Source organism: Gobius niger (assembly GCF_951799975.1).
Source record: "Gobius niger genome assembly, chromosome: 1".
Taxonomy (NCBI): domain Eukaryota; kingdom Metazoa; phylum Chordata; class Actinopteri; order Gobiiformes; family Gobiidae; genus Gobius; species Gobius niger.
The window spans coordinates 63,762,517-63,783,681 of NC_136852.1; the positions used below are offsets into that span (position 1 = coordinate 63,762,517).

The 21,165-nt window shown below is 42.1% G+C and overlaps 4 protein-coding genes across 5 annotated transcripts in view; 1 reads left to right on the top strand and 3 right to left on the bottom strand.

Annotated features, from left to right (window-relative positions):
- Window positions 1–88: 88 nt before the first annotated feature.
- Window positions 89–3,200, bottom strand: kgd4 (alpha-ketoglutarate dehydrogenase subunit 4). The gene is made up of 5 exons (XM_079563117.1): window positions 3,126–3,200; window positions 2,515–2,615; window positions 744–807; window positions 453–661; window positions 89–365 (listed from the first exon to the last, which is right to left on the bottom strand). The coding sequence occupies exons 2-5, from the start codon at window positions 2,566–2,568 to the stop codon at window positions 348–350; spliced, it is 345 nt and encodes a 114-aa protein (XP_079419243.1). The 5' UTR covers window positions 2,569–2,615; window positions 3,126–3,200; the 3' UTR covers window positions 89–347.
- A 1,021-nt stretch (window positions 3,201–4,221) lies between these two features.
- On the bottom strand, window positions 4,222–7,274 carry LOC306974644 (betaine--homocysteine S-methyltransferase 1). Its single transcript, XM_079572012.1, has 8 exons — window positions 7,118–7,274; window positions 6,375–6,507; window positions 6,175–6,287; window positions 5,904–6,095; window positions 5,665–5,812; window positions 5,085–5,267; window positions 4,782–5,010; window positions 4,222–4,699 (listed from the first exon to the last, which is right to left on the bottom strand). Exons 1-8 carry the CDS (start codon window positions 7,130–7,132, stop codon window positions 4,522–4,524), a joined length of 1,191 nt encoding a protein of 396 aa, XP_079428138.1. The 5' UTR covers window positions 7,133–7,274; the 3' UTR covers window positions 4,222–4,521.
- Window positions 7,275–7,844: 570 nt separating this feature from the next.
- Window positions 7,845–12,216, bottom strand: LOC306974640 (betaine--homocysteine S-methyltransferase 1-like). Its single transcript, XM_079571996.1, has 8 exons — window positions 12,146–12,216; window positions 11,646–11,778; window positions 11,450–11,562; window positions 11,047–11,238; window positions 10,816–10,963; window positions 9,486–9,668; window positions 9,188–9,416; window positions 7,845–8,121 (listed from the first exon to the last, which is right to left on the bottom strand). The coding sequence occupies exons 1-8, from the start codon at window positions 12,155–12,157 to the stop codon at window positions 7,935–7,937; spliced, it is 1,197 nt and encodes a 398-aa protein (XP_079428122.1). The 5' UTR covers window positions 12,158–12,216; the 3' UTR covers window positions 7,845–7,934.
- A 3,491-nt stretch (window positions 12,217–15,707) lies between these two features.
- Window positions 15,708–21,165, top strand: part of LOC306974497 (metal transporter CNNM4) — a 34,095-nt gene continuing 28,637 nt past the window's right edge. For both annotated transcript variants that reach the window (XM_079571748.1, XM_079571749.1), the window contains exon 1: window positions 15,708–17,148. In XM_079571748.1, coding sequence (XP_079427874.1) covers window positions 15,738–17,148 — 1,411 coding nt within the window. In that variant the 5' untranslated portion in view covers window positions 15,708–15,737. The remainder of the gene's footprint in view (window positions 17,149–21,165) is intronic.

The following is a 21,165-nucleotide window of genomic DNA, read 5'->3' on the forward strand; positions in this document are numbered from 1 at the left end:
TTGTTTAAGTGGACCCACAACTGTATTTTTCACAACCATAAGTTTATTTATTTTTCCAACTGTCACGTCAGCTGTAATAATTAATTTTAAACGAAACACATATTTCTGTGCGAGTTATGAATGCATGTTTTAACCTATTCCCCACAACATAGCAGATATAAGCAAGTTTTTATCATGTCATCTTACAACTTGTAATATCTACAAAAATAAACATATGTACATTTGAACAGCATTTCGCGATATTTTATTCTAAATTATGTCTCATGGCGTTATCTTGAGCTGAGGAACAGACAGGGAGACACTGATCCACAGATAAGGACTTTGGTTGCAATGATTAAATCTCTGAGTCATTCTGGACCGCCACGCTGCAAAAGAAAAAACATTTGCCTCAAAAAAAAGCAACCTATTGTCATTTCAACAATACATTTACAAAAGGAAGCACTTATTTGTACCTGAATAAAGTCCATCTCATCGGCTGAAAGCTGTCTTCGGCGATACCGTGCAGGTAAGAGCTGAATAGAGGCCAGGGTGTCGGGTGTGCCGGAGATTGGGATCAAAGGTACATGTGGTCGTGAAAACTGTGGTGGTGCAGGAGCTGGAGGAGCACTGGGAGCGTTGTGTTGTTGAAGGTTTACTGCTAGCGTTTTTAGTGCCTCTTGAACTGGTTAGAAAAAAAAGAATAGTAGTAAATGCTCCAATACAAGACGATATTTGTCGTGACCACCTGAACTTATGGTACTCACCGTTGGGCTTTGGAGCGCCTTGTCTACTGGGAAATTTGATAAGAGGAGCATGAGGCCTCACAGCCTGAGGAAACAAGACACTTTAAAGTTTATAAGATAAAAAAAGGTTACACTTTATTTTTCACTACCTTGATACACTGTACCTGACTAACTCTAGTACAATCACAGTAATCAGCTTTGTAACATTCTGTAATAACTTGTACCTTTGCGTTACATGATGAAATTATATGTATTTGTAGTTTGGAGGTACATAATGCAATAAAACATAAGACACTTTGAGTTAAGGTCTTAGAGTCCAAACTACAATATTATTCCCTTGTGTATGTAAGAGATACAAGTCATTACGCATTGTTACATAGCACATTGCATTGTACTAAATTTGGCAGGTACAATGTTTCAAAGGTAGGATCATTTTAATGATTTTCTTTGATTGGACAGAGTGGCTCAATGACGTCGTCAACTGTCTGTCTAAGATTGGGACTTTTCCGTTGCAACACAAACACAGCACTTATTAACGAAGTCTTATCCTTTCATAACAAAACAAAGAACAAAGGTGCAGCCATAAAATTAGCAGACAGCACCTCACCCAAATCCAGGCACTGACATCCAGGCCATAAACATTAACCTCTTCACCCCCTCCTGAACATAGTGCATTTTCTCCAGTTCGGTATTACCCAAATCTAAGAGCTTCTCGATTGGAGAGCAAGAGTGCAATGCCTCATTTGAAAGCTAAGACACACAAAAATGATCGTAACTTTGTTGTCACCATTGTCACATTGTCACCATGTTTTGTCACATTTTTGAAGCGCTTTTGTCATGTTTTTGTGTTTTTTTTGTCATGTTTTTGTTGCTTTTTTGCTGCGTTCTCATCTCCATTTCTCTGTTTTAGGGGTGAAAGATATCGAGATATGAACATTCAAGATATCAATATCGCTAAAGAAATATATATTGTTATCATATTTATATCGAGATATGAACATTCAAAACATTAAAAGCATTTTCATCATTAAAACGGCATTCTTTTGTATTATTATTTTATTTTTTTGAAAATGCTTAGTTTTCACCTAACCCATAGTGATATCGTATCGATAGAGATATCTGGCATGAATATCGAGATATGAAATTTTGTCCAGATCGTTCAGGCCTACTCTGATTTGACGCTTTTTCTCAAAAAGCTTTTAGATTGGGGTAATGACAAACTGAGAAAATGTGTTTGGTTCAGGTGTAGGTTAAGGTTAAACAATAGCAACAAATACCAAATGAAAAACACTTGGTATAAGATTACATACAGGCATCAACCATGCATTTGTTATGAAATACAATACACCATAGTCTTTAATGTCGAAACGATAATTAAATTGTTTACGTCCGCCCTCGTGCTGGACGTTTAGTCATATATTGTGGACACTGAACGCGCCGGGGTGGTGTTACTTTGTAGGGTTAAACTTAACCACTACAAACATGTCAGCAGGAAACAGCCATGTTAGGCTAGAGACGAAAGGCTTCACAAACGTTGCCATAAGAAATAAGCGATATTTAGTAAATGACAGTCAATTCTGTTGTTGATCTACCGCAACAACATTGTCAGTGTGATAAAAGATAGCAAACCGAACAAGGACACCAACAAGGGTATAACTGTCTTTCCACACAATATCCGCAATATTCACCAAATCAAAACAAAATAGCAGGGAAAAACAAACACAACACGCAACGACACATGACACATATTCGTTACGTGCCCTGTTAAAAACACAATTAGAGAAACATTTACCTGTATCACTCGAGCGGTGGGAGCTGCCATTTTGGAGCTGACTTTGCTGCCCATGACGACCTCACGGGTTTCACTTCCGCCTTAGGACGATTTCTGCAGCTCTGACAAAACGCCACAAGAGGTCAGTCCTGTCTAACAGATTCGCAAAATCCACATAAAATGACATTTACTGTACGGTCCAAAAGGGCTGAAGGTGAAAGTGCGTCATGTAGCAGCGATAAAGATTACAGCAGTCTCACAGGTGAAAAACTGTTCCAACGATTATGAGCGTGAAGAAACACCGCAACAATGTGATCAAACCTCGATTTTACTGAGCATTTTAAAATACCTCATGAGGCTGGAAACGCCCTGCCACTCACAATAAACGTCCTTTTAAGTCTTTATTATTTTTCTATTTAAAAAAAATAATGACGTCCAGTAACGTGACACTGGTGGCATTTAGTTAGCTAAGCCTGCTGCTGTAGAGGGCAATATTAAAGCCCATGAAACAATGACAAAACGTGCCAGGTGATACATATATTTACATCTAATATTGGTATTCCTACTGTGGCATCTAATATTGTCTCATGGTTTAATGGAAGCGTATGAGAAAAGGCAGAGATTGTCGGTACCTTATCCTTATTTGACTCGGCATCATCCGCATCAAGGAGGACCGAAAACTGGGAACCGGTCACGTGACAGCTGGTCATCCAATAAAACTAGAGTCACATAGATCATTTATATGACAGAGGTATCACTTCTTACGTGGTCTATGAGTAAATGATTTTTTTTTTTTTACTTAATTAGTTTTCATTAGGTTATTTGTTGTAAGTCACGATGATTTTTCGATGCATCCCAAATAACAATAATAATAATTGTGAGAGAAAATCATTGAGTGCATATGACTGAGCTTACTTTCTTTGTAGGGCTGTCACGATAATTACTATATCGACTTAGCGTTCAATAAATAACAGATAAACGATACATTTTGGGCTCCCCCCATTCTTTTCTTTATAAAACTTTGATTTCTAACTGAAGCAAATTGACTTACATTATATTTCATGTTTATATTTCAGCTTTTGTGGTATTTCTGGATATGATTATGCACTTTTAGAACAAAGGTTGATGTCATTTTTATGCCTGAGAGTTGAGAGTGTATCGTGGGGTCAAGAATATCGTTTATCGCGATACTTTCCTGCCTCAATATATCGAACTTCAAATTTGTTTTTGTGACAGGCCTACGTTGAGGAGGATGCCAGTGTAATTTTTAAGTACATATTATGATGTCTGGGTCCGAGGTGGAACAGTTCAACAGGTTTTGATATGTTTGGCTCGGTTTGGCTGCAGACAGCAGAAATCCGTCTGGACTCAAGCGAACTAAACTGATGAACCATGATCTGATTCCCCTACACACTATGAACTCATTCCCCGCTTGTCCACATTGATTATTAATTCATCTGATTGCACTATTATTTGTTCCCTTACCTTTATGTTATTGTTAACTATACAGAAGGCCATGTTTGTTGAGCCGAGATGAGAAATAAATTCAACACTCATTGGGTAAGATTTAGTCTTTATAGGGTTTTCGGGTGGAATTAAAGCACACCTAAATAAAAATGGGTCAAGCTATGAATAAATAAATTGCATCTCTCTTTTAATGTAAAATAATAATAATATTCAGTTTGAATATTCTGCATATGCTAAAATAAAAAACAACAACGCCAATACTCAAATATCCAATTATTTTATTAAACAAACTGGTCCAGAGTCATTGAAAAGAAATAGGTCCCGATTTTTTACCTGGGCTGGCCACTAATATGACTTAACATGTCACCACATCTTTATCTAAAACATGGCAACGTCATGGTGACATGTCTTTGCCCATGGTGATTTGCATTTGATGTAAATGCAAAGCACATACCCAGTTGCTGCATGTCACTGGGGTCCAAAGCGTAAACATGCTGTAAACGGTGCGGGTTGAGCAGGAGCTGCTGACTACTCGTCACGGTCACAAACTTCAGTCGTGACTCAGTTGCACTTTGACCTGTCGAACAGCGGTTTGAGTTGGTCCTGAGTGGTGGCCTCCTTCTGCTGTATGAGGTCAGCATCACCCTTGGTCACACCCCAGCCATCGGGAGTAGACATGGAGGGACAGAGGGGACGTCCAGAGGCAGGCTTCAGGTTCTCCCAGTAATTGCGACGGGCTCTGAAATAGAAATTGAAACTTATTACCAACATTGTATTGTAAGTGTGACTTGGAGTTTTATTAGGTATGTCTTAACACTGACCTTGCTCTGACCCATGGTTTGGTATGCATCTCCAGACCTGCTCCCCATGTTCCGTGTTTCTCTGAAGCAGCTGGGAGGACCCCTCTCTCTACTGCGAGCTCCTCAGCCACTGCCCTGATGTGGTAGGGCTCATACCCACAGCAACCTCCAATGAAGCGGATGCCGGCGTTGTAGGCCTCTCTGGCGTACTGGTGCATGTCCCAGCGGGTCAAGATCCTGGGCTCAAGACCTGACAAAAACATTTTAGTTGATTGATAGCTTTATTATTGTTATTTAATTTATTTAAATTCAAACTTTTTATACCGAAGGGGAATTCTGGCAGATCGATGAACCCTTGGCAGCTGCAGTCTGGCGTGTGGAAGGCCAGAGGCTGCACCATGTAGTGCGCCTTCAGTCCAGCCTTCTCCACAGCCGCCTTCATCATTTTGACAGCCTCCACACAGGTCATCGGGTCAAAATGGCAGTTGACTCCAACAATCTGGGCACCTGGAAATGAAAAGGAATTTGTGTGAGCTAACTGTTTCAAATTAGTCACACTATGTTGCAAGCACTACCTTAAAATGTTGCCCTAAAGCATTTTAGCCTTATTTAATCTATAGCTGATGTGCAAGTCCCAGGCGTGTTTATATGGGGACAAGAGCTGCACAGACCAAACATGATGAGATTGCTACAAAGAAGCACAAACCTATGGAGACAAGTTTACCTACATGCTAAAAGTGTTTCTCACTTCATAAATTAACTTGGGCCGGCCCTGGAGCCGCTCACAGTTCAGTGTCCCCATTTGGTCATCCCAGTGATAAACACTGGACACTCCCCTGGGGTAAGTCGCAGTCATGTTCAGATCAATCAAAATGTTGAAAGATTAATTCTGTATGACACCCACCAGCCTTAACCAGTCTGATAGCACAGTCGCCAGGGGAAACTCCGTGCATGTCGCCTTTTGGCCCAATGCACAAGGAAGCTGCCACAGGCTTCCCAGTTTCCTTCAGCACCTCCACAGCCCACACGGCCTCCTCAACATGCTCAAAGTACTGCAAAACAAAAGTGTTCAGGGTCAAATAGTCCCCATACCAAGATATAGAGCATACAGCATATTATATATTAATCATTTCATATCCCTACCTCTGCAATCAGGAAGTCCACCTTCTTTTCGATGAAAACGTCCAGCTGTTTCTTGAAGATGGCTTTCACGTCGCTCTCGCTCTTGCAGCTCAGGTAGGACGGAGTCTGGGACACTCCACCAGCAACGAGAGCATCGCCTTCATTGGCAACTTCACGGGCCAAATCGCAGGCGGCTGCGTTAATCTGAGCTCCCTGTTGTTATGGCAGAGAAATGTGTTTTAATCTGAAGCCAAGTTTAATTATGTTTCATTATTCAAGGCTGTGTGCTTACAGTGAATGAAAGCTTGTTGCCCCTGTTCTCCAGCTTGTCGTCACTGGCGTAGAAAGTGAAGGTCTGCATGACGTTAGCTCCGGCCCTCAAGAACTCCCTGTGCAGCTGCCTCACTAGAATTGGCACATATTTTTTTGAGGATGTTTTCAAAGCCGCAGATTTTAAAAATGCAAATAAGCAGGCTACTGTGAACATCTTACCAGCCTCAGGGTGCTCGGCAGCGGCCTCTGGGGTCCAGGGACCTGCCTTCACGTAGCCTCTCTTCTCCAGGGCAAAGACAAAGCCTCCATCGCCGATCACGATCTCCCCAGCGTCAAGACGCTCCAAGATTCCCTATGGCAAGACACACAGAATGGTTATATTTAGAAGAGTTTTAGTAACAATACAACATGAATATTGTTTAGTAACTCCAACTCCATATGAATGTTAGTTTTTAGTCTCTTCCCAAACAAATATATGAATAATTTTGCATTTGAGTTGGAAATTCTAGCCCAAACAGGTGTGACATCCTACATTTGTTTAGATATCTTTGTTTCTTCCCACATGTATTTCTGCTTTCTGTGGTAGTGTAAATTAAAGAGTATAAATTATATAGGATTCCACAGCACGTGGTGTCTAGGTAATCTGACCGTCCCGTCCATGCCAGCTGTGCAGCACATGCACTAGAAAGTCTTCCTCTCGCGCTGCATAAAACACATTTCTGTGTTGGAAAATGTTTGACACAGAATTTATTTTCAATAGTTCATTAAAAGTTCAGCCTGTGCTGGCCATACTATTAGATCATCATCTATATATCATCTCTTACATAAATCTAATCCCAAAAGAATAATGGAATGCCAAGATAAAGTGTGATCACTAATTGTTTTTTCTTGCTATCAAAATAACGTATCTTCAACTATAGCTGTCTCCATGCAAACTTGCACATGCAGTATCGGACACGTACCTTCACTGGTGCCATATCCTGCAGCTGTGTGGACCTCCTGACTGCTCAGACTTTGAGTGGCTGAAGCGACATTAGAGGAGCACACACGTCCACTATAAATCCCGCGGAGGCAGGGGAGGGGTCGAAGTTTGAAACACTCCGATTGGCAAGAGCTCAGTTGCACAACTGCTGTGGTGTTTACTCCCTCTCCTCCCCTCGCTGGCTGAATGGGAGTATTGTGAGCGTTACTAGTTTGGGCCAGATGAATTGGGGGTGTTTTTCAATGTGTTCATCCATGTCCTGTATAATTGGATGGCTTCTGTTTACGGTTTAAACCGGGACCCACCTACAAACTGTAAAATAAGTCCCTTTTGCTGAATAAAACTTAATGTAAAAAACATGCATGCACGGACAAGGTTCCATATGTCTGCTTCTTTATTTTTGAATGGTATGCAGTAACAGCGTATGGCAGTTCACTGTAACAAGTGCTTTTGAGTTTCCAACTGAACCTGAAATACGTACGGTGTAACCCTGAATTCCTAGTTCAGGGGTCTCCAACCTTTTTCCCCTGTGACCTACTTTTATGAGGGAGGAAAATAGCCAGTTATGCTTTGATGATGCTTGGGTAACTTTGGGACCCTGGACTGTTAAGTCACAAAACAACAAGAATGTAATTTTATGTTGACAAGATTGTACATTTTCTCCTGAAGTAGTGATTAAATTGGACTCTTTGGGGGTGCTGAAGCTGATGGTTGGTCCCGAGCTACAGGTTGGAGACTCTTACCCTTGATCTTAGTTACTGGTGCTGGCTTGTATTACATTTTTTGTTCTAATGCTTTTAAGTGGACTTGGCCTTCTTCTGCAACTCCAACACGCGCTGCATCTCCTGAGCGCTGGTGGCCTCTTTGTGCTGCAGAAGCTCTGTGGACCCCTTGGTCACCCCCCAGCTCTCAGGTGTGGACAGGGACGGGCACTTGGGGCGTCCTGAGGCGGGGTGGATAGTCTCCCAGTAATCCCGACGAGACCTGGTGATAAGAATAAAGTCCACATTTTATTGACGTCATACGACTGAACTGAATGCATGTTCTCCACTTTACTATAGGCCAGTGTAACGCCTCATTTGAAAGCTAAGACCCACAAAACTGTTCTTTTTCCTCACATGGTTGCTGTGTTGTCGTCACTTTTTCACGCTCTTTTTCGCCTAATTTTTGTCACTTTTTGTAGAGTTTTTGTCACTTTGTTGGTGGCTTTTTTGTCACCTTTTTCTGCACTTTCATCACCTCTTTTTTTTTTCACTTTTAGACTTGGGTAAAGCCAAACTGGAGAAAATGTGCTAGGTTTAAGTAGAGATTAAGAGGTAAGTACAATGTACAAGAACTGGACTGTCTCATTTGATTAATAGATTAAAAAAGCTTGCTAGTTGATTTTTAATCTCGACAAAGGACATGTATTATCTCCTATCTCAGTATTTACATTGATCTTAATGACACTTGCTATTGCTGACTCACCCCACTCAATTTGCCCTGGCTTGGGACACTGTGCTTTGGGCTGGTGATCAGCTCTCCTGCCTCACTACAAGGTCTGGGGTTTGATTCCCAGATCAGGTGGGCCTTTTTCTATGACTTTTGCAGGTTTTCTCTGTGTGTGGATGGGTGACCTCCGGTGCTCCAGTTGCCCCATCAATCCAAAAACATGTACAAAAGGCCACACCCACCAACTCGATACTCTAACGGGTGCACTGGCCGATCACATACTCTGTGTAAGGACTATTCACATGTAACAGCAACAATGTATCTAGTGCTACAAGGCCAAGTGGTTGCAATATTGGAGGTTGTGAGATCACATCATAGCTAAGAGTCTGTTGAATGCCTCTCCCTGTGCATCACTCCTTTTCGCAATGAACTGTCACGTCTGCAAAAGTGAACGGGTCAAAATAATTCAAATAATAATGATAGTAATAGTTTGATATCTGCAGTGATACTATTTATATCTACAAATGGCTAGAAGTTATTTCAAGTGCCTTTGTGCCCTAGCAACAGTGATTTCCGTGCTATTTTAATGAAATGAATGTGAAGCTTGAACAGTCCTGACCTCGCTCTGACCCACGGTTTGGTGTGCATCTCCAGGCCAGCCCCCCAGCTGCCATGTTTGTCTGATCCTTGAGGGAGGAAGCCCCTCTCAGCCTTCAGCTCCTCGGCCAGTGCCCTGATGTGATAGGGCTCAAACCCACAGCAGCCCCCGATGAAGCGGATGCCGGCGTTGTAGGCCTCTCTGGCGTACTTGTGCATGTCCCAGCGGGTCAAGATCCTGGGCTCAAGGGCTAATAAGAACATAAAATAAGTGAGTATTTAAAAATCGAAATACTCACATAAAAGAAAGGGGGTCTTACCGAAGGGAAACTCTGGCAGATCGATGAACCCTTGGCAGTTGCAGTCTGGAGTGTGGAAGGCCAGAGGCTGCACCATGTAGTGGGCCTTCAGTCCAGCCTTCTCCACAGCCGCCTTCATCAATTTGACAGCCTCCACACAGGTCATCGGGTCAAAATGGCAGTTGACTCCGATAATCTGCGCACCTGAAAAATAGTAAGACAGAGGATTCACATCATAACCAACCCTTTAACTCAGTGTTTACCAACTGGGTTACGCGACACTGATACAAAACACTGAATGATTTGAGTTTAGTTGACCACTTTGTAAAAATCTAGGTAGGATCCTCAAAGTCGGGGGTAAATGAACAATTCAAGGGGTACGTGAGACAAAAAACTGTGGAAACCATCTTACCGCCCTCTCTTTGCTCAACTTGGATGCAAAAAATTTGAGCAAAAGTCTTGGCTTTAAGAATGGAACGAGTCCTACCTCATATTATCTCTGTCGACCAAACAGGTTTCATCAAAAATAGATACCAGCACTCTTTTTTTAATGTTCGCAATTTATCGTTTATCTGGATCCGTTTATAATGTTAAAGTAGTACTAAGAAACTTGTCTATTCCTTCATTAATCTTTTCGTAGTCCCTCTGGAAGTAATACAAGTGTTAATGGGATGATTGGGGGGTCTTTCATCTCCCCCTGGTGTCTCTGGCCAGAAAACCACAATTGCAACTTTGCTGCCTCCGGGTAGGAGCCCCAATATACACTAACAGAATCACGAAGAAGCTAACAGGCTAACGGGCAAAGCTAACTGTGGGCTAGCGCCACTTAAACAGTATTTACAGCCAAGTTTGAGTGAATTTTTTTAAATCTCCATTACATAATTGGATGTACAATATCCCTCTCTCCGTTTGTCTTTTCTGTAAGTGCAGTATTTACTCTCACGGACAATTAATGAGTAAAAAACTGCAACATGCTACGACACCTGCTGTGGTGCTTATGGCGTTGAGAGGCATGAGTTACTTAGTACTGCTTTAATGGATGCTGAAAAAACATTTGACAGGCTTGAGTGGGACTACCTGTTTTATGCTCCAAAAAAAGTTCAATTTCGGAGAACAATTCAAGCTGGATAAGATTACTTTAAACTGATCCGCTAGCATCACTTTGTACAAATGAGCTATATTCAAATGTATTCCCCATTTCTCGGGGAACTAGTCAGGGCTGTCCTTTGTCACCTCTGCTATTTAACCCTAGCCCTCTCATTCACGGTGGATCAAAGATATTTTTTATTTCCTAAAATTTTATTTGGCATAAATGAGGCATATGAACTGCTAGATAAATGAAACGTCATACCAGCTTTGACCAGTCTGAGCGCACACTCTCCAGCAGAGACCCCATGCATGTCGCCCTCTGGTCCAATGCACAGAGAAGCAGCAACAGGTTTCCCGCTGGTCTTCAGCACCTGCACAGCCCACTCTGCCTCCTCGACATGCTCAAAGTACTGCAAACCGATAAAACAGCAGTTAGTAGGCAGCTATGTATTGCCGTTTAATTCATGCCATTGAATTAAGTAATTTATTGTACCTCGGCGATCAGAAAGTCAACATTCTTCTTAATGAAAGCATCCAGTTGTTTTTTGAAGATGGCCTTTACTTCGTTTTCACTCTTACAGCTCAGGTAGGTTGGGGTCTGGCATACCCCGCCTGCCATCAGAGCGTCGCCTTCATTGGCCACTTCCCTTGCCAGGTCGCACGCAGCTTCATTGACTTGCGCACCCTGGTTAAAAAAATATAAAACATTTCATGAAGTAGAAAGAAACACTTTTAAAATCGGTGCCTACAATGGGTTCAAAGGCACAGCCCCTGTATAAGCCTGTGTTAAGTTGTTTTTTTTCACCTCATTCAGCATCACACTTCAACATGGTGATATAGGAGCAAATAAATGGCTGTGACTACTTCCTGAACCCACAGTATAGCTTAGTACTCACAGTGTATTTGAGGGATTGGCCCCTGTTCTCCAGTTTATCATCACTAGCGTAGAAAGTGAACGCTTGCATAACATTGGCGCCAGCTCGGAGGAACTCTCTGTGCAGCTGCCTCACTGTTAGACGAGCAACAACAAAAGTGTGTTGACATGTTAACACTTTTAATAGTTTGGGTTGGAGCAGACTGATGCTATCCCACCTGCTTCAGGGTGTGTGACAGTGGCTTCAGGGGTCCAGGGCCCAGCCTTCACGTATCCCCTCTTCTCCAGGGCGAACACGAAGCCCCCATCTCCAATCACCACCTCGCCAGCGTTCAAACGCTCAATAATACCCTGGAGGATGAGACTTATTATAGAGACATTCAAGAGAATTACACCACGGCTGGATGACACAGCAAAATCAAAAAGCAATTAATTTAATTGTTATTGTTTGATCCAAATAAATAGTTAAAGTAATAATGTGGTTTATGAACAAGAGGCTCTAAAGTTTTCACTTGTTTGGTCTGTTGGTTGTTCAATAAAACATTCAGAATTTCAAGCCAATAGATTTGAATTAAATGAAATGATAATCCAATTAAAACTTGATTCATTGCATTCACACACAGCGCTAAATTGTAAACTTGACAAAACAGATTTCCCAGTTTGATACAAGCTTGATTAAAAAAGTTTGCATTTACACATACACGAACTGGACTATTACCTTCTTTGGCATCTTTTATCCCCCAAGATTCAGTTGCAGCACTTGTGACAGTGAACCTCGCTTTGGCCTAGACGGGGCACAGACAAGTTTGTGAGAGGTTTTTATACTGCTCCATGAGAATGGGTGGATTTCATTTCAGTGCCAGATCTAAACTACATATTTGTTTTAGCTTTTGCAAACCAGTCTGGTTCACATCTCACTCAAGGTTGGCATGGGTTCAGGTAAGGCAAGGGCAGAATACTTTCCCCCCCCCCAAGAGGCCTGCCTGTTTAATAATTATATATACTTCAAGGCAATTGGGTCACTGGTTGAAATATTAACTCACACCTCGAGTTTTCATATGAATGCAGTGGGAGAAGGCAGGAGCATCGCAAACACCTGCAAATATAACTGCTTTTGGATTTTTAGATTTTAGATTTGAGAATGATGACCAACGTGGATGTATACTTTAAAATGGAAAAAGTACAGCAGGAAAACAGACAAGTGAAACCTGTTAGGGATAAAAATCTAATTAGGGTCAGTGTAAGTGATCATTTTAAGTAGCTTTAACAAAAACTTGTTGCCTTTACTTATTATTATGTATGTATTACTGTATAAACATATGGGTTTACATAATGTGTTTAATTTAATTAAACAGGGATTCTCTGGCATCGAGGTAGATCAATCATTTTATGTGTCCTCAAAAAGTTGTGTATAATGTATACCACGTATAGCATATACTGCTTATGACTGCTTAGTTTGCTCATGTTGACTGACACTGACATTACAGCAGGATGTAAAGATAGTAAGGCAATATGGAGTAACCTACTGTTAAAGCTCGCTGTCTACATGTTACAAACACTTGCATGAATGGGTGTATTGACCTTCGGCAGCATGGAGATCTGTCACTACTGGGTCTATCCAGTTTAAGGGGGATTGTGACAGATCTCACTGTGCTGTTTATCAACAGAGCCAAAGTCCAGATGAAACACTGCAATCCATAGATCACTGCCGAATTTTGACCCAAAGTGTTGGTGTTGAGCAGAAGATTAGGGTGAGCAGTCACCATGTGTCCATCGGGTTTATGTGCACAGCTATCAACAGAAATAGCTCTAATGTTTCAAATGTCAGTAAAGTGCTGACTCAGACAGAGAGCAGTAAAGATGACCCCAAATACCACGTGCAGGGTCGGCCACAAGTGTCCACTGGAAAGAGCTGGAATGTGCGGGACTTCAATCAAGTCTGCCCTCTCCCCAAATAACACGAGGATAACTTATGTAAGACGCACTCTAGGAAAACAACGATTAGCAAAACTAATGCATCTTTTACTCACACTTATTCACTTCTATATGTCAGATACCTCACATAAGTCAGATTGAGTGTGCATGAACCCATGAAGATCCCATTACATCTGTTTGCTTGGTGGGACAGGACAGTATTGCATTACTCCAGAGATATTCAAACAATTTCATTTGGAGTACAACTGTGTGTAGAGGGTGAACAGGTTGATTTTTTTCTATTTGTGGTCAGAACTAGTTCTCACAGGCTGCAGCTGGAGCTACATAAGGAACGTCCTGAAAGGCCTAAGTGAGGGGAGTGGAGGAGGCGTAGGGAGCACTTTGCAATGTGGGAAAGTGTTTAAACTCTCTCAGAGTGAAGATGTCTGGGAACGTGCCAGGTCTGTGGTTGAGTGTAGAAAGAGGGTACAGAAGCTGCCTGCACATCTCATCCCTATCGCACATTTGTAACGTGAATGGCCTGAACTGACACTGATAAAGATTTGGTTAACTATTGACCATTCAGATACCAATAAATGTGACACTGTTGCTTCAGAGATTTAAAGTAAGGGTCCGTACTGCAGTGAAAGCTCCCAATTTTCTAATTTCTTTTAACACCATAAGCATATGCGATATCAGACGAAGTGCATGAAGGGCATGTGGCCTGAAACGTCACATATGCTTATGGTGTAACAAGAAATTAGACAATTGGGAGCTTTCACTGCTGTGCGGACCCTTACTTTAAATCTCTGTTATCTCTTTTTGGATCCAGTACACAGGTTTCATTGCCTTTAAATGTGCGTGCCAATTTCTTTTTAGCAGACTGTTGCTTCAGAACCATCACATGCTTTTTCAGCCTTAGCAGGTTTGACCAATAGTTGCAGTCTATCTTTGGAGTCTAAGCGTACCAGGTCTAAAAGCTTTACTGTGTCTCTGCCAGTCTCTGCTCATGTTGGTTTATCTCCACCCCTTTGCGCAGCCCAATCACAGCTCATGCTGGAGTCCACACACACTGAAGGCGTCCACTGGTCTTCAAACATTTTGGGCCACTGAAAGATAATGCAGTGTAATGTACAGGGGTTAATGAGTTGATGGAGTTTATGCGCTCTTTGACTCTATATTTCTTCAAAAAACATTGTGTCATCATGTCTTATCTCTGCTCTCCATAAAGCATAATGAAAGACATTGTGAAAGGGGGTCTGAAATTGTTTATCAGCTCATGCTATCACTCATGCCATATTGTAAGTCTATTCTATATTCTCCAGGCAACAGGAAATTCATCAGTTTTAAAGTCTAACAAGGCAAATAAACAGTTTCGACAGCGCCTCACCTACATCCCCCGTTTGATATGCCAAGTGACGACAAATTCTTTGGTTGTTCCCAGACCAAATAGCAACTGTTCTGTACAGAGGAGCAAACGCCTGGAACTCGCTTTCTTTTATCTTTAGAAACACTAAAAGTAAACAGCACTTCAAGCTGAAAGTAAAAAGTCAATTAGCTCAGTACATGTGAGCAATAGTCGACCTATATGTGTCCTATGGTTGTATGATTATATGAAATGTGTAGCATTCATGTATTCCATTTGAACTGTTTTGTAATTTTATATTATGTCAGGACATCAGGAAGACTAGCAACCACTTGTGGGAGCTAATGGGGATCCTAATAAAGGATAAAGAATGGATTAAAATGAATAAATGAGACACAAAACCCGCTATATTATTTGGGCAAAACGTGATTGCAGTGTTATACTCTACACAGCAAAGGAAAAGATGTATTTAAAAGACTTTTTGGTCAAATGAATAGATGAAAGCAAATATACCCCTTTCCTTTTATGTCAGCGATGTAGCTTTAGGCGCAGTCAACACTATTTTCCAGAAGAGGGCGCGCTGTCGCTGGTAATAGGTAATAATAATGGACCGGTATAGTTGGTCCATGTGTTTTATTTATTTATCAACTTAAAAAAAAACAGAAAGCAAAAAAGAAAAGTAGGTTTACATTAGCAAGAATCTTTATCAATTATTAATAAGCCCATATATTGCCGGTCTTTCTTTCAACAAACCAATATCAAACGGAATCTATAAACACCACTATAGACTTGGAGGAGAATACAGCACGTGCACACACAAAAATATGTTGTGCTTTTTGGACAAGCTTAAAACAAATCCCATTTTATTTTTAAAAGATTTCCAAGCGAAAGGGGGCTCGGTCGTGTTACGCAAATGACGCTCCGGTCGCTGATTGGCCGGCGCGTTTGAAGTATGCTAACGAGGGGGGCGAGGTCAATGTGAAAGAGTACGTGACGTCAGTTCCCCTCATTCTCAGTGAGCGAAACAAACATGGCGGTAGACTCGAGTGGTCGAGGGTTTAGGTCAACTTTATTCTTATTTACCTGCGCTATCGTGGGATCCCGGACGGCGGTGGCGGGCCAGGAGTCGAGGGCCGCCACTCGGATTCTCGGCATGAGGTTGGAGAGGAGCGACACGCCGGCTGGCACCACGGAGAGAGGGGTAATCCAGGTGACCGAGGGCAGTGACATCCTCTGCAGGTTCTACGGGCTGTACTTGCTCCCCAACAGCTCGGGGCTGGTCCGGTTCACGGAGCTCTACTCCAGCGACAAAGAGGACGACGACATGGGGGCTATCATGGAGCCGTTCAACAGGACTTGTCCCGAGCCCACGAAGGATGTCATAGTGCGACCTGGCATGAATGTTTCCAACCAAAACACAGCCGGAGTGGTCAGCGTGCAGGTCAAGCAGCTCCGCAAGAGCGAGGTGGTGAAGGTGTTCGGGTTGTGCATACGGGACAACCTGGAGGAGGACAAGTGGCGGCTGCTGGACACGTTGGACGGCAGGCTGCGCGTGTTGGAGGAGAAGAAGTCGCTCCTGCCCATGTGGCTACAGGTGATCATCATCTGCTGCCTCTTGGTGCTGTCTGGGATGTTCAGCGGGCTCAACCTCGGGCTGATGGCGCTGGACCCCATGGAGCTCCGGATAGTGCAGAGCTGTGGCACGGACAAGGAGAAGAAATACGCACGAAAGATCGAGCCCATTCGCAGGAAGGGCAACTATCTCCTGTGCTCTCTTCTTCTTGGAAATGTCCTCGTCAACACCACTCTGACTATTTTACTGGACGACCTCATAGGCTCAGGTATTGGGGCTGTGGTGGCTTCAACTATTGGCATTGTCATATTTGGAGAAATCGTCCCCCAAGCGCTTTGTTCCCGTCACGGTTTAGCTGTAGGTGCCAATACCATCCTCCTCACCAAGCTGTTCATGCTTTTGACTTTTCCACTCTCATGGCCCATCAGTAAGCTCCTAGACTGTGTTTTGGGGCAGGAAATCGGCACGGTGTACAACAGGGAGAAGCTTGTGGAGATGCTGAAAGTGACAGAGCCCTACAACGACCTAGTGAAAGAGGAGCTTAACATGATCCAAGGAGCGCTGGAGCTCAGGACCAAAACCGTAGAGGATGTCATGACACCAGTCAGTAACTGCTTTATGATCCACAGCGACGCACTGTTAGACTTCAACACCATGTCCGAGATCATGGAGAGTGGATACACAAGGATACCGGTCTACGAGCACGAGCGCTCAAACATAGTGGACATCTTGTTCGTCAAAGATTTGGCTTTCGTGGACCCCGATGATGCCACCACCCTTAAGACCATCACCAAGTTCTACAACCATCCGGTGCATTTTGTGTTCCATGACACAAAGCTGGATGCCATGTTGGAGGAGTTCAAAAAAGGTGGGTGCAGCAGGAGGGCAAACATTCAGGCTGTGCCTTTGAAACACAAAGCCACAGTCTCCTTTGAGACTAAATTTAAATCGAAATCGCGCTTTGAATGGTTGCAATTGGGAAATCACAAACACTGGATTAATTTTGGCAGTGCAATTTCAGTTGATATGTGTTGTCTCCATTGTGGGAGTTATTATATTTAAAACCTACCAATCTCCTAGTTTAAACCTCTACTTATGTGTTCAGAAATGCATTTGATTCTTATATTTAGCATTTCACATTTCCACAGCCATCTATCAAAAACAAAGCAATGAGATGTTTTCCAAAGTTGTGCATCCTGGCTATGAATGAACTCAGCATTTCTTGTCCCCACACAGTCTCCTTTGAGAGTGTTTAACACACTTTTCTCTTGAACTGCTCTACTTTCCCTCACACAGACACTCTCAGCTCCTCTCAAGAGGACGCACACACTGACGCCACCTCCCGCAGGGACATATTTTCCTTTTCTCAGGCGTCTCGTCACAAGGTCACAGACAGTAGAGAGTAGACTCACTCGGCTGTGTACAGCGAGTAAACAGGGATGTCTCTTAGTAGTGACTCTTCACACGTCATGGTGAAAATCTAATTGTTAATGGTTTGTCAATGTAGTGTTTATATAGCCTGTAGCTTCTTCATTATAAGGGCTTAGTTCTGGCGCAAAGATGACCTTAGGGCTAGCTGACTCGCTCATAGCAGGCACGTGCACACACCACTTTCCCAACTGTCGCCCAAAGTGATCTATTGTCTGTAGTCTACTAAATGACATTCTTGCAGTAATGGTAGATATTACAATAATAGTTTTAAAACCCCAGTAAACGGCAAGCAAATGAGTAAACTAAACTAAAGCCGCAGATTTGTATCATTTACAAGATAAAAAATATCTTAGACATAAAGTGAACAAATTTAAGGAGTTTCTTATGTGATCTAATTACATGAAATAGTTTCCTCCACACTGCGCCTCACATCCTTGGTAACATTTCCCTCCACATGCCCCCTGCCTCCGACCTGACCCCTCTCCCCTCTCTCGTCTCAAGTTCCACTCTTTCGCTGCCTAGCATCCGTCTCTATGGCGATAGCTTCCAGCAGCGGCAGTGTGTGTATCTGTACGTTGTGCTGTGGAGCATGAGAGCCCACTGAACTGTTGACTTTTACTGGACTGTGTAAGGACGACTGTTGCACAGTGTCTCTATGCAACAGGTTGTATCCTGTTCATTTGCAAGCTGTGACCTTTAAAATGATCTTATTAGGTGCTATGAATGTTTAATGACGCACCGAGCCATGAAAGAAGGTTGTGGGTGAGCCATCAAAACGCAAAGATCAAAAAGATTAGTGGCAGAGCTTCACAATTAATTATGATTATGAGTTTAGTTTTTTTTTTTAGTTTATTTGAGCAATTTTGCATTAATTTTGTCTTTCAAAATTCAAATACAATTGTGGATGCTCAAAATGGAGTAGGCTGAAGCTGCAATAAAGCTTATATGTGCCTTCCCCATATTCAATTCAATATACATTTACGTAACATACAAAATTATATGATCTAGATTACATTTTTAGTTTTTTGGTGTCGCCTCGGGGTCCCCCCAGAACAGCTGGAGGAGGTGTGTGTGGATCGGGAAGTTTGGGCATCTCTGCTGAGACTGCTGCCCCCGCGACCCGGCCCCGGATAAAGCGGAAGAAAATGGATTGATGATGGATTACATTTTTAGATACAAACACGTCCTTCCATCCTGAGGTGAACAGATACAGATCATCAATGATACAATCATCAGTTTTAAACTTAGACTCAGCAACATTTACCAAGGAGAGCATTTCAACGGCAGCTTGTTACATTCGTTACAGATGTTTATAGAATGAACCTAAAGAAAAAGTGATAGGACGAAGTATGCCTAAAAAGCATTATTACGTCAATTACGTCAGTTTCATCAAAAGTGCAAGTTCAATGGCAACAGCAAAATACAAAACTGCATTTGTTTTTGCAGTTCAAACCCTGTCTACTCTGCATGGGTTTTAACTATGTGGAAACCAGCAATGTACTCTTAGCCCTTTCAAGAGAGCATTCCCTTTGCAAAAGCATGTGTTGGATAGAAAATGCTTTTGCCTCTAGCTTATCTTGATTCAAGTAGCTCAGTGAACACATCAAAATCACACAGACACAACTGAAGCATGAAGGGTGGACCGTCACATGTCATGCCAAATCGCCATTTCAGCCGAAACATTGCCCCACTAAACTCCCTACTTTACTTTCAGCATGATGTTATTGGATAAACAAACTGGATAGTGGATATTGGTAAAGTACATAAACATGCTGTATTTTAGCAGCTGTAGTAGTTCATGCACAAAGTCAAACTTGTAACGTTAATGCCCTATTTTCGTTGGCAGTTTGTGTCGTCTGTCTACAGTGTCCGCTCTTCGTCTGGGATGCATTGTTTATCTCATAACCCCGCATTGGCTCTAAGATTACATTGTTCTGTGCGCTGTGGTTTGCTAACTGTTGTCTGGTAGTGTGGCTTTCCAAATTATCTGTCAGTTTATTGCAAACACGAGCAGTCCAGTACTTTGCTGCGTGCCATATAACACGAGTCAATGACACCAAATGCTCCCAATGAAAAAAACAAAAAAACACTTCAGACATATAACCTATTAGGCATGAGTATTCAGATCTTGTCAATGATTCAGTCTAGGGTTGAAAGATGAATTAATTGCATTAAAGTAAAGTCACAATAGATGTCATTACTATTAACAATGATCTAGAATAGAGTGCATGTGATATTAGCTAAACACATTTAATTTTATACAGTGGGCTGCAAATGTTTTGAGGGATGTATAAAAATGGGGCAATAATCTCCCAACATTTGAACAAGCTATTTTAGTGAAGGAAAAAGTTTTGTTGTGCATTGATTCAGATTTATTGCAGCTCATGCGTTAAATGATTACACCCAACACCTGATCTGTGCACCTGTGTCTTTGCACACATTCATCTTTTTATAACTCCAAAGAACTGACATATCCCTAAGTTGTAAGTGTAGCATTTGCCTAATGTTGCCTTTGCTTTTCCTCCCCTCATGCCATTATGCATTTTGACAGGTTGACCTCTGATTGACTTTAACACACCTCTGTACTAAGGCCGCTCCCTGTATACACACACACACAGCAGAACACTAATATATACTAATTTATCAACCTTTACCCTGCACTGTACGCCATCCATATGTCCAATCTCTGCTTATGCCTTTATGACTTTGAGTAAAACATTAGCCAGTAGCAGGTTGATAAGTGGAGCACACAGGGTTGTCCATTGTCTCCACTTCTCTTTTTGTGAAGCTGCTGTGTGGCTCTGTCAATGTCAATATCTGACATTTAGATTTGTTTTTTTAAATTTACATGTAAAATAAAACCTTCATTGACCATGTTACAGATTGATGCAGCTCTACCAGCACATTGACTTATTGTTTCAGCATCAGATTTGACCATAATAACATAGGAATAAATAGAGATCCTTTTTGAACCCGCGAGATTGTTTTGTATAACGCAGTCAGCCGGTTGCGTAACACGAGCTGCAGATGGTTATAGGCGTAGAAGTGGGAAGACAGGCACGACCAGAAATGAGCACAAAGGGCTATGTGGACATACGTATATGGATAAGACTATACAGAGTTGTACATTTCACTGAACAAGACAATTTCTTGACAAATTCTATCGATCTGGGCTGTTTTAACATGTGTGGAAAGCTTTTGAATATATTTAGACATTTGCATTGAGGTGACGTGCGTTTATGGTGTGGTCTGACTGAATCCTTTATTTTGATTGGCTGATAGGTGTCCTGCCACACCTTTGTGACTCAGATTTAATCCTATGGTCTGGCTACCATAGCAACTGTAAATAAAGCAGCAGCCGATATGTTTGTTCTGTGTAGTTCACAAATGAGTTTGTTTTCCTATGGAGTGGTGTAAACTTGTGACCCTTTACATACATGAAACAAGTCTTTTT